At 31.2% G+C, this 14,422-nt stretch overlaps 1 protein-coding gene across 1 annotated transcript in view; it reads left to right on the top strand.

Annotated features, from left to right (window-relative positions):
• The window catches only part of LOC111004382 (GTPase-activating Rap/Ran-GAP domain-like protein 3), a 46,095-nt gene that overhangs the window by 8,795 nt on the left and 22,878 nt on the right, over positions 1–14,422 (top strand). The window contains exon 2 of the mRNA XM_022275394.2: positions 10,634–10,703. Within this exon, the coding sequence (XP_022131086.1) occupies positions 10,634–10,703 (70 nt within the window). The remainder of the gene's footprint in view (positions 1–10,633; positions 10,704–14,422) is intronic.

Here is a 14,422-nt window from a genome sequence, read left to right as displayed (position 1 = left end):
AACCTATTTATACGTATATTATCTGGAAGTATATGAAATGTTTCCTCAGTGTAAATATTACATTTAAATATTGTGTATGTTTTTTGTCAAGTGTAAGTTAAAAGCAAGAACGGATACCATGAGCTCTTGGAGCAACAGGAGAGCAGTGTTGGCCAAGTATCTTTAGCGTAAGACTCTCATCCTTGAGGTCGTAGGTTCGAACCCAGACTGTGCATCAATGAACTTTATTTCTATGAGCACATTTTAACATTCGCACGAACTGTGAAGGAAAATGTCGTGAGGAAACCAGCTTACCTATTAGATTGAAAAGTTATCATAAAACAGATACATAGGTCTGTAGATCTAAAAAGACAGACCAAAAAAGGTTATAGGGCCACTGATTTTTTTACCATGAGCTCTTATTGCGAGTCTAATGACTACCTACAACTGATCTGCATCGCTTATTCATACTATGACATTGATTAAAACAGTTTTTCTAACAGGATTCCACGTGACCTTAGAGGTAATTCGATTTAAAAAATTGCGAAAAATTTAGATTTAAACAACCTATAAAGATATACCAACGATGGCCAATTCGTACAATACTTAATATATGTAATTAGAACGCTTCCAAACAAGGAGCCTAAGTTACTAGAAATTCATGAAAAATGTTTCTTAAACTTCAGCTTTTCAAAATCCAAAAACTCCACCAAACTTTTATTCAAACTTTTCAATTAAATTTCTATGAAATTCTGACCGAAATCTTCTTAGAAAAATATTCTGATTATTAATAGGTATGTCACTATTTCGTGTATACGCTTATATATTTTCGTTTTCAAGGTATTACCCGAAAGATTTGGTCATTTCTAATACTGCTGCATTGCGTTCGCAATGCAATTAAACTAGCAATAAAATGGATTGTACTCTCTGCAGGCAATTTACTAAATGTGCCATTTCCGTATTTTCACATAAAAATGTTAATTAAAATTCCACACACAACACAACGCCCTCACCGCGGTAACCCAGTAACGGAGACGGTGTTTTTTGCACAAGTTTGGTCTATTCACGGTCTTTTGCGATGTGAAAATTAGGGATATTGAAATCTTACGTAAGTACAGTTATTGCATATATCACTTGCCATCCATGTAGCAAAATTTGAAAGCTAGTATCCTGTCAAAAATATTCAGTAAGACTTACTGAAAATAAACTTGGAAATTTAAACGTTACTATGTTTATAGTAGAAAAATAACCAAGACAATCACTCAATTTGTAGAATTAGGATATGAGCAATAAACACGACTTACGCGTCATCTCCAAACCTGTATGAGGCTAAGTAATGGTGATTGGGCGCATCCTTTTCACAGTCGTAAATAAATACTATTTGTTTATGGAGAGCCATGTGACTAAGTGAATGCAGCGAAAATCGATCAATCCCCGGTGTTATGCAATACTTAGAATCTACCCGTTATTGATACTGTTAACGTAATGGGTACAATAAGTACATAAGTTTAAACACTTTCATTTATTATATTAAGATTATTACCGCTATATATTTTATGTATATGTATTATAGAAAAAGTAAATTTCCATCTAATCCTTAGAATCAGTCTCGACTAACGCCAAGTATGAATCTCGTATGTCAAATAACTTTATACATTAACAGCGCTATGCTCAAACATTTGTTTAGAAGCATTATTCCATAGCTGAATACTGACATTTGCATCAAACAACACACAATAAAGATATCACCGTGCTATCGCATTAAACTATGATTTGTATAGTTAGTTGATTAACTACATTGATATGTAATCAATAGGGGCTCGTTGTATTGATTCCCGAAACGTACCGGTTTCGAAGAAACTTTAGGTTTTAATTGCACAAATTTACTTAAATATATGTTGAAAACATGAATTCGTACTGGTTTCTGAATTAATGTCTCAAAATATATATATTGGACACTATAATTAGGTAGCATTTGTGAAAATAGGTGAAATATTATGATAATTATAACAGATGTCGCAAAATATCATGTCTCTTCGGAGCATTACTTTTATTTGTCTCCGTACGTAGGTAAATTATGATATTAAGGAGACTTTGTGCAAAAAATATACTAGTTCTTAATTCTATATACATATTACGATGTTTTATTGATCACTCTGGTATGTATATTTAGAAAATTGTTTTAGATCAATGATCAGGTATATATATTTTTTAGGTATATTACGCATTGTCCGTATAATATAGTTATAGCCCTAAATAGTTAACTCTGAAATATTTTTATTTTATTTAAAAAATTTTTTTATTAATAAGTATTTTAGAATAGACACTTTAAAATACAGTTAGTCAATTGCTGTTTAATTCTAAATCCTCTGTGTCTAAGTGACCAACTAAGCCACGAAGTGTTCATTGTATTTAAACTACGTCTTTCTTCAAAAGGTGTCTTTTTGAATGAATATAAGCGTTGAAGCCAAAAATGTAGGTCGCTTAGTGAACAGCTAATTGCAGCACTGTCAGACTGAAGTGACTAATGAACTTTTTAACAAATAGGTATTTTGTATAGTAATTAAACGGGGTCTAGATACCTTTTTTATTAGTTATACTACCATTATTCAATATTTCATTTCAAATATCAGAAAACATTTGTTTGAAAAATCGTCTTAGTCTAATAAAGGACAGCCATACAGATGGAAGACATATTTTGATTGATCTTTTAAATAAGTAGTAGGTAGTCTGTGTCAAGAAAAATCGAGTACTGCAGCCCTGTTTTTTTTTAAACTGGTGGTGTAATCGTAGAAGAATATTTCTACTATGACTGGAATATTGGTACACAGAAAAAGACGGTAGAGCTGAAAGATGTTTCTTTGTTTATTAACAGTTTATGAAATAACTAGGCAAAAATTTTGATCATAACATTTTTACGAACCATATGCAAATGTGAAAATCCTAATCAAACATTATCCTTTACCAGACTTTAAAGACCCTTTACCCTATGTTTGTTTTTACATTCACCGAATTGTGGATCCATACATAAAACAGATAAGCCTTAAAATAACGATAAGTCAGGTGGCTACAGTAGGCAGCCAGGTAGTCCATACATATAACATTTAAACTTTTCTAAGGTAAATATTCTATTGGTACAAACATTAGTTTATTTGATACATTTCTTTTGGTCCTGGTGATTTATTGTTTCTGCATCTTAACCTAACTTGACCTAGGGAAGGCTAGGTTTATCAAACCCATATTAAATATTTATATGGCAGGAATTACTTTAAAAATACATTAAAAAATATTCAAGAATTATTGACATCCAATAATAAAATAACTTTGATGTAATATAAAGAATTTGTTTAACACTTACTATGCATTCAGTCTGAAGCAAAATATTCAAGCAGACCCAAAGTCTCTTAGATATTTTTACACATAATATTAAGGGTACAAATGTTACGTAACATTATTAGAGTGGAAAAAATCAACGGGGGAAAATGATTTTACATTTTCGAATTTGAACGCCCGTCGTGCCGTTGAACAAAAGCGTTCGCAACGTTCATGCTTTTATGAATTTAATTAAATTACCTTTCCTAACTCCAAAAATATTGATTACGAATTATGACATACTAATAATGAATTCTAATGTTTATATATGTTAATCGCCGTCTCACAATGTTGTTGTCCACACAAAAAATTATGTTTTTTACCCTTATCGCTAAAAACAAGTATTTTGCACAATATTTCGGCTATATTTTATTCGAATGTTTTTTATTGTAAATTGTGTGACTAAATAAATAATGACACTGTCAAGAGCTCGAGTAATACATGTACAGCCGTAGCATCTTACGTGTCTTGGCGCCAATTGTTAGTTGTTTAACAGAGGCCTTGGAAATGGTATTAAGAGACCGGTATGGTCAAAAGAACACCCGGTTTGGGAGGATAACTATGCCCAGAACCGAGAGATGACCGTTTTATAGTGAGTCAAGCATTGTGGAATCGTAAATTTAATCTTTGGAAATAAGGAAATAATATATAAATATTTGTAGACCGAGATTCTGAAGAAGTAAAAGTTATCTTATGGGCGGTCAGAAGGAGACTCTTTGGCTGCCAATATCAGGAGTTACCGCCTGGTCCTAAATTACTCCGTGAGCACCATTTTGCTTGACATTCGTGAAGTTTCGAAGCAACGCAGTTGGTTCTCTCTAAAGGACTAAAATATTGTTTTAGATAAAGCTAGATTCTCTTTGTGTGGAGTCCATTAGACACCGGTAAGTGCTGCGAAGACCACGGGGACATAGCGTTAGCGGAAGAGTCTTTCGATGAAATCATTCCTTATGGCTGAGGCTCCGTTTTGTTTAATTCGGCGGACCGAACACGAGCTAGTGTTCGTAGAGTGAGAAAAGTGTAAATGCACAATGATACATTACGAATGTCTTAATTCTACATACATAACCCGCATTGAATTGAGCCTTAATGTAACAGGTTAAACTTGATATTAGGTTGTTACATTTTTAACTTTATTTAATTATTAAATAGCAATATAAAGTATACATATTTTCTAGAGATAAAGCCTCAGGCGGTAAATGATTACAACCGAACATTTGGATGGCTATCGATTTATGTGAACTAGTGCAACGATTTAAAAGCGTACCTTTGGGATATATTTACACGCGGTACAAATTTTATGGAACAGGAAATCTATACGAAGATGAAAATAAATAGGTTCTAATACCAAGAGGTAGTACACGTAAAGACATTATTAGCACTTTGTATGTACTTAGTATCATTTACATTTATTTGTGACAAAACTTTTTTTTGTGTAACTGCTTATATGTTTTATACAACCAAGTGACAATTATTTATTTCTAAAAAGAGAAAAGGCATCAGATATTTACCAGCTAGGAACCGTTGCATATTTGTCAAACAGAAACATTCCACATTTTTAAACAAGTATAAAACTAAATATTAGATTGTTTCCAACTAATTTTATTTCGCGTTAAAAGTTTTGTTGATACTTTTGACAGATATGATGAAATTCGATTTTGTGAAACAAACCATGACATTTGGATTTCTGTTCCTAGTCGATCCCAGTTGGACAAAGTTTCGTCCCTCGAGTTTCGACGTCCTAAATACAACACGTGTCGACATCTATAATTCAGCACAACCGTTAGTTGATTTTTAATGCATCTGTGTCATTATCAGATAATATATAACCGGCCTTTTGCATTTTTATATAATTAAATGATTAACAAACAAATATTTAAAATAATACAATCACATTGTAACGTTCCACGAACGTTCAGTTATTAGTACAAGGAGAAAATATTTTACAAAACTTATTTTCAAGTAATTTATATTTCGTGTAGTTTTATCAAAGAAGCATTCAGAAAGAAAGAAGTCAGTTTTAAATTTGAGAGCTCCTATGTTTAAATAGATGATTTTAAATAGCTTTAAGTTTACATTTGATTTAAATTTATTTATTGACAATTGTGCTTCGCTAGAGTTCAATAAGAAACCTTTACCTATAAATGTCAAATTTTGAACTAAAACAAAAGAAAACATTACTTAAATGAATTTCCTAAGTGGAAGCCTTCGTCGTGTCGTAACAATTGGAAACAGGTGTTCCCTGACTTTTATTCGTAAGGTTCTAGTAAATAATAGCTCTTAACCATAACTTATTTAAGTACAAAGGCAAAGTTAATTAGTAGTCTTTTATGTATTCCATAAATAGGTAGATTTTATTGCCTGTTCATTGTACAACAATTACGTAATACTAGTAATGGTAACCAAATGATGGTTAGGTATTTTTTTATTAATTGAAAAAAAAAGCTCCGCTTGCAGCTTATATCTACGTATACTATCGATATTGTTAATGTAGTATTTTAACTAATATGTTATTTTTCCAGAAAAATAAATAATTTATTTAAGTGCATATTTATTACATTTAGCCACCGTCACAGGCTGTTTAACCTTAGTAATTAAATCTTTAACAAAAAGACTTTATAAATATAAAAACTAAGGCTTTATTAAACAATATTTTACAATTATCAAACATGTATGGCGAATCGCTTTTGTTATTAAAAAACCCGAAGTAGGACGTTTTCATCGATATACTATCACTACACATAACTTATTAATTTTTTTACATGATATTAAATAACAAGAAGCTATGTTAAGAATGTAACTAAGTGTTTACGCTCCATTAACTACTATATGAGTCATGTCCATTAAAAGAAACATGCTCTGATTAAGTGCTCTCAGCACTCATTGGGACTAACACTATTTACCAATTACAATCAACATCCTATTAATTCCAAATTATTTACGAGTAGGATAATATAAATCTATGAAGCCGGCTACTGCTTGCTAGAGACGTTTTATATTTTAATACCTTTTGGTATAACCTAGGCTGCTTCTAGTACGCAATACTTTTGCGAGGTAATTTCATGTTTATGTATGTAAGAATTAAAAAAAAAAATAACTTTATTACACGTAATAAAATAGCATGTACAGTCAAACAGTAAGTGCACTAGCCCCCTACACTAGGATTCCCTGTGTTGTGTGTCACTATTCATTATTTTAGATACCTACTTGCAATTTAAAAAAAATACTACTATTGCACTTTCTATTTCCGCATATATGTATCTCTATAAAAAAAGAAAGTCATATTAGTTACACTATTTATGACTCAGGAATGGCAAAAAATTTGTGGGTAGGCTTGTAAGTAGCTTAGAACCAGGAGACGGACAGAGGATACCTTGCCTTTTTTTCCTATTTCCGTGGGCCGTAAAACGTCTTATAACAAAGCACAACAAACAGACAAACGTAAAATGTACCTATATAACACTAAAAATGTTTAGAAAATGAAAAACGGCTTAATGTAAAAAGTTGTCAATACTTTTATTTTTTTCGAAGATATCTCCCTTCCTCTCCACACATAGTCGCATTCGATGGAATCACTGAGAAAAGCAGTCGGCCCATTCTTCCTTAGGGGTCTCATCAATGACGAAAAAAACATTTTCGTACGCTTTCACTGCATCTTCAGGGCTCGTAAAGCGAATACCTAGAATTTTATCTTTAGTTCTTGGGAATTAATGAACGTCCCAGGGCGCCAGGTCAGCACCGTATGGCGGATGACTCATTATCTCGCCATCTGCCATAGTCAAATATTCAACAGTCTCATTTGGGGAGCTTTTCGATTATTTACAAAAATATATTTATTGTTTGTTTCTTTTTAATATTGTAATTTTGATTTAAGATATTTGTACAGGACAACGACTTTCGGGTCTTGTAGTATGACATATTTCAAGCACAGAATCATCAAGGAAATAGATTTAAACGCTATATCGTGTACGTACGTACTGGCGTTTTTATTTAAATCGAACGTATGATTTAATTTTAACACTAAAAAAGAAAAAGTAATAAATTCAGCGGTTTCAAGGTTTGAAGGGGCATATTGAATTCAAGTAACGCCGAGACTTCGAGTCACGGTCGAGTGGCAGCTAAGCGATATCTGAAAACTGCTTACTGTGGGAAAATAGATATTATTAATCTCACTTTCCAAATTACGCGAACCTAAAGTGGACAAGAATATGTATTCATAATTTCAGTATTATTTATCCCATTTTGTTGAATTTACTATGTATAAGAATTAAGAGTACTAATTAAAACGCTATTCGTGATAATTTAAACAAATTTCAACGGTGATCTTGATGGATGTTCAATAAGCATGTATATATTATTCTTATATGTATCAATAAGATTACAAAAAGAATATGCCAAAACATTTCCACGTATGTTTTACCGGCACCTACTTTTATTTAATAGCGTTCCGGGTCCTCGTAATAAAAGAAGTTATTATAAACGTAAATTGAATCTGTGGGTAAATCAAATAAACTTATTGCTTCTTATACTTTCCACAAGAGAATATTTTATCCACATATAGCCTTGACACTACACCGTACATTTGTTAACTCCTGAAAATGTGAGTTTGACCTTTATGAGCCCTTTATCACCTCAGTGAACTCATCTTGTAGGCCAAGAATTTTCAAAATAGAGTATAGCTTATTATAGATATAGCTCACATTTAATTAAGTTAAATTTAGAATAAATTATCTGTTTTTTATATTTGCATATTTCTTTATTGCTTTAAGTATAATAAAACTAAAAGATCAAATGCCTTCTTATCATTAATTTAATTATTATATTCTACATATTATACAACTATATATGGGGAATAGAAAAAATCACATTAAAAACAAAACGTTAAAAAAGTGAACTTTAATGTCTAAAATTACGAATTCCCACTACTGATACATCATATTTACAAGGAGATTTGTATAAAAAACTTTAGCTGATATTATACACTTATTTGACCTCTAGTAGTGCCAAGTGGTAATTACCTATTTTAGATATAAAATGCGATATATATTTAGTGGAGTCTAAAAGTAACATTTAAAATGATATTTTAATTAAAGTGCTAAAGTCTATTTCAGTTCAAAGTTAACTTGTTTCAGAAGGTAGGACTACGAAACGTAGTACTAAAATAAGATATGTTATTTCTCCTCGAAAGGTATTGTCAGATCATAGACGGGACATCTCATCTCTCATTCTTCTAAAGAAAATATTATCTTTTATTTACGCCAGTATTACTCTGCTCGGCTGCCGTAAAGCACTCGCTAAGGACTGTTAGGAATATTATAGATTCGCGTTTGTATCTTGACAAGTCGCTTTATTAAACCGTTTGGGAATGTTTAGACCTAATAATAATAACATCATCGTCAAGACCAAGACCTACACTGACAATCCTATGGTGACAGATTATTATATAAAATCACTGCATAGTTTAAAACAAAGTCGCTTTCTCTGTCCCTATGTCCCTTTGTATGCTTAAATCTTTGAAACTACGCAACGGATTTTGATCCGGTTTTTTTAATAGATAGAGTGATTCAAGATGAAGGTTTATATGTATAATAACATCCATTAAATAGTGAAGAAGTACTGTTATTTTTGAGGTTTCTAATGTGATGTCGTAAATAATTACATTTTTTCCGCTTACATTGCAAACGCAGGCTGAACCCTACTAGTTTTATCAAAATAATGTACTAAGTATTGTACACATTGAAAAGATCTACAGAAAAGTCCGTGATGGTATATGTCTATCTCTTATGGATAACCCAAAATATTTTTTTTTGTCATTTACTTTTTACGACAAATAATGGCTAATTTTCGAAGCGATTTTAACCCATACAACATTAATCCTTAACCAATTAAATACCTTGAATACATTGTTCATATTTTAATATAGATCTAACAGCCCATTACAGCTTATTTAGCAGCGATCGAACGCGTATATTATCGGAGATTTCCAGCGACGGAAATAACAAAACATAATAAAAACCTGCTTTTCATCAGCATTGCACCCGTGCGAAGCTGGGGCGGGCACTAGTCATATTTAATTTACGGTTCACTTTAAATACGAAAAAAACGAAACTTTTCACGAAATGCCTTCAATAACTTGTTACTAAGGAACTTTAAAAAAATGTTAATAAATTAATCAGCCTCCTACATCTTTACTTGTTAAGTGCTTATCGCATAGAACCCGTGTTAATTGGTTGTAAAGCGCCCTTCAATTATGCTTGGCCCAAGTAGATCTGTATCAAAGAAGATCTTCAAGTATCTATAAAAATAAAATGTAGGTTTAATTAATTTCTCCCGTCTTCCTGTGTTGTTATCTAGTAATTAATGACGCGTAGTGATTATAACGTTGAGGTTCTGATTCGATTTTGTGACTACATTTATGTATCTGAACTGATTTTTTTTCCAAAACCTAGAGAATTTTTCTTGTTAAAACAACCGAGAGACCCTCCCATAGGTATAAAAAAAGTAAAGTAAACTAAAAGATAGATTTTTATGTACACAGAAAATTCTCCTGGGTGATATGGATTGATTTCCAATTAACATACTATTTTAATTAAAACATTGATAGCTAAATTACCGGTCGGAGAAATTGCAGCTAATTAATTCAAGTGAATATTTGCTGAGACAAAGTATAAGTTAAATAGCCTAGTTTCCAATGACCGAGTATGTCTGATATATCAGAACTTTTGCAGGATAACTACTCTATGTACCGCATAATATATTTGTTAATTAATTTATTAAAGCATTAAGTGCAACAGTATATTATTGCACTTCAATTATACAGTACTGTATGCACAAGAAAAGCTAAAAGCGTATTGATATAAAATAAAAATTCAGAGGCGTAAAAAAATTTAGCCTACAGGCGGCAAATTTCCAAATCCGCAACTGTATTGTAGTCTTATGGCAAGCAGCAGTAATATTAGTCTGTTCTTAGGAGCTCAAGGTCGTGTGTTTTAATCCAATTTGAAATTAAACAGTACTCGTGCACATAGGGAATGAAAACTTCCAGGAAAGTTTACTTGAAGATCTAAAATCGATGGTGGCATGGAAACAGATTATCTGACTGACGTAGTTCTTAATAAAAATCACTTGTACAAACGTATCTACGATAAATGATGATCGGGACTTCCAATATTTTTTTATATAAGAGTATAAACTCTTCCTGGGCTAAATGTGTAGTTTGTCAAATAAATTAATGTGTAAAAGGTTCTACTAATTAACTAATTCAAGTCCGTTTTGTCAACAGTTCATCAGCGAGCGAACTAATCTCTCGACGTGGTGTGTTCTCACGGCGGCAGTATGGCTCTGTGGAACAGGTAATATTTTTATACTACTTCGTGAGTAACTTTGTAGTAATATTATTATTTATCTATAAATATTCATTAAACCTAGTATGATACGTACTCTTTTTATATGTAGATGAAAATGTGTAAGCGCTCACTCGCAACCCTTGCCTAAGTGGGAATGGAGTCTCTTGTGAGTTGTAGCCACTAAAACCTTATATTACACAGACTCTTAGATGCTTATTTGCGTTTTATCGAGACATTTTCTGGCGTAGAAATAAACTCAGTATATGTGTGCGTTATATACAAATAAACTACAAATAAACTACAAATGTTAAACAATATATTATTTTCACGGTAAATGGAATTCATAAACATAAATACGTTTCATGAAATAAATTCAAATACATATCTTTCAATTTTTAGAGCAATATTAGATAACTTACTTCTTCAAAGCTATGCAAGGCACTTCAAATATGGTGATATTATGTAGCGTTTCACCTTGATATTTCAATAAAAGTAAGCCCTTTCATTTCTTACTATATTATAAGAGAACATTATATAATTTATATGAATCAGGTGTTGTTAATTAATCTACATTTTTATTATAACTATATTACTGTTAAATATATATTTAAAATACTGTCACAAAGCTAAATAATCAGCGGGTAATACACGACATATATAAAATAATATTACAAGCAAAGCAAGATTTTAAAAACTATATTAGATTATTGATAAGTGATTATATATCCTAAAAATATATGATAGGCGGTTTCCAAATTTAATTTTCATAATTTTACGAACAAAGTTTTTCTAGAAAATTGAGACATGTATTCCTGTAAACACGTAAACCAACATACTGATTTTTACATATAAATTATAGTTCTTAAATTACACACAGTCTCCGACGAAATTTTAATACAAAATTAGGATTAGATAGGCAAAGATATTTTATGTTGACATGATTATGTTCTATATCAACGTCGACATTCGACTAATCTGTTTTATGACAAGTGATAATTAATATTTAAAATAATTTGATAAGATCTTGAGTATTCGAATTACTGTTAATTTACTCTATAACGTTTTCGAAACAATACAGATACGACAACTTTTATTTACAACAACTGCCTTTTATTTCCTTTTAAGAGCTACCCTCGGAATATTTTAGTTTTAGTCAATAGACTCAATAACCCATTTTTAATTATAACAGTTAAATGAGATTGGATATTTAAAAAATCAGATTTGACGTTAGTGACTAAGCAAAATTATTCTCTCGCTTAGCAAAGTAAGAAACGATCAACTAAACCAATCTACTACAACGAACAATAGATGTATAGTTATAATAATTACAAGCTATACATGCAATAGCAGTAAATGTACCTATTTAAATTTATTTTTAGCCATTCTTAATTTGCCTAATCCTTACCTATCTTCGTGTGAAACCCTTTTAGTAGGGTTTAGGGAAATCACCTGGTAAGTAAATGTTTCTCGTACGCTTTAAGAAATTTTGCTAATCACTTTTTCTTCATTCTTAATCCTATAGTAGCTCGTAGTAAAAATTATTGGGGCACTTGACCTCGGGTCTAAAGACGGTTCTTGTGTGAAAAGCAAGCAGCACTTTGATTGGCAAAGAGCTATTGTACAGCTTGGAAGGTCACCGGGTCACAGCGCAGCAACGTTCACTAAGTCACTTATGTAAGACTATAAATAAAAATATGGGAAACAACAAATATTTAATGTTTAATAATAATCTTATCCTAAAACATATGAATAAACTTCCTATCTTAGAAATAACATAGGACTATGTTATAGTGAATACTATCAATAATAGTATTTGACTACCTTAACACCAGAGTTCAGACGACTTACTTCTAGGAGACTTAACAAATCCTCTTACATGTCTCGGATACTTAAGAAACTATATACTCGTAAGTACACGCCTGGCGGCTTTCGTCTGCTTCGAATTTGTAGAAAAACCGTGTTTGACGTCGTTGGTATGACATATAGTAATATTTTTTGTGGAGGAATCAGAGTTATCTTTAATATTCATATAAAACTAGTTGTAACAGTGAGTAGTGAATAAATACCTACTGTATTATAAAACTTACAAGATTCTCGAAAACAAGTAAGTAAATCAGTATTGTTTATAGTTTCATCAGGTGTGAAAGCCCCGAAATTTATTAAAGTCCAATCTCCAATGAAATATTAATTACGCCTGAATATATTCAACATTAGTTGTGATTTGAAAAATTATTTGTTACCTTTGATAATTTGCTGAATAGTTAAATTATGCTGTCTACATATTACAGTTTTAATATTTATTACACGCTTAAACTGTGTTATTTAAAATATTATTTATTGAGTCATTAGAGACCATCTGTCAATATACACCAAGGTGTGTGGTGCAAGCATTAAAATACCGTGCATGTCATTACTAGGCATGTACGGAGTAGGGACAATGCCACATCACCAACATTACTCTGATTCTGTTGTATGCGTCTCACATTATAAAAAATATTATCTTAGTAACTTCAAACTATCTTGTAACTGCACCGCTGTTTGTCACTCTCTTTATCACATTTTAAAAGATTATCAATAATTAAAATCAAGACGTGAAAACTATACGTAAAAAATTGTATTATTATTATTACACATTAAAATGTATTATTACACATTACACAATGTAGTAGATTGTTTTTATTAGACAGCCTCAACTTTACCAGAAAAAGTCTTCACTCATAATTTTATGAAATAAAATTAATACGTATTTTATATTTCAATAAATAATGTACGCATTATGATTTTAAGGGCCACATAATATTTAGAAAAACATAGGCTGAGTTGCGAATAAATTACAAAAAAAATAGAAACCAGTGTGTCGAGGTTTATATAGACGATGTCTTTTATTTTAAATTTACACCGTGGTAACCATATCATAAGTATTACTCTGTATTTCTACCGTAAAAAAATATTTCGCATACGGTTCATGCAGGCCCTAGTCGTTATGTCGTATCCTCACGCATCGTTTGTGATATTGTGTTGACAATCAATCATGCCTTTCATAGGTCGCCACATCGTTTGTGTGCTAATTTAATAAAATGAGGTTATTAACTGTTATAACCACATCATTTTATACTGAATGGCAGTAATTACATGTTCTGAAACATAGCTATAGGTATGTGTATGCATCATATAATAAAAATAGATCATGTTTTGCTATTTTTTATTTTTTATTTCAGTTAAAGAAATATTTCGATATGTTAAATATATTCATTTCACTTACAGAACATAACTTAACTCCCACGCAGCCATTAAACACCTCTCAGATCTTTAATTAAGTCAAAATAAACTTTCCCTTACCGTAATCGTTAATAATGATCGCAATGAACAATTTTATGAGGCACGTTTCAAGAGATCGTTTGGCTAGGTGACACCCGGGTTATGGCTGTCATAAAGTCCTTTAACCTATTACCACTGTCACAGATAGAGTATCTGTTTATAATATAAAACAGAAATATCAGCTTCTTATTTCAACTAAACTTAACTAATATTACTTCATAGACTTATTGGTATAACTAACATATTCAACAGCAGATGAGAATTTGGAATACGTCCTTGCAAATTAAAAATATCATTTCAGAAAAAAATCATGGATGTAATAAATACAAATATAAAATAAAAGTTGATTGTTGATTAGTTGATATAGAAAACCAAAGAGATATATCAACCTATTTATGGAATTTTCA

Source organism: Pieris rapae, chromosome 12 (genome assembly GCF_905147795.1).
Source record: "Pieris rapae chromosome 12, ilPieRapa1.1, whole genome shotgun sequence".
NCBI classification, from domain to species: domain Eukaryota; kingdom Metazoa; phylum Arthropoda; class Insecta; order Lepidoptera; family Pieridae; genus Pieris; species Pieris rapae.
The sequence above is the reverse complement of the archived record's forward strand: the minus strand, read 5'-3'. Positions and strand labels throughout refer to the sequence as shown.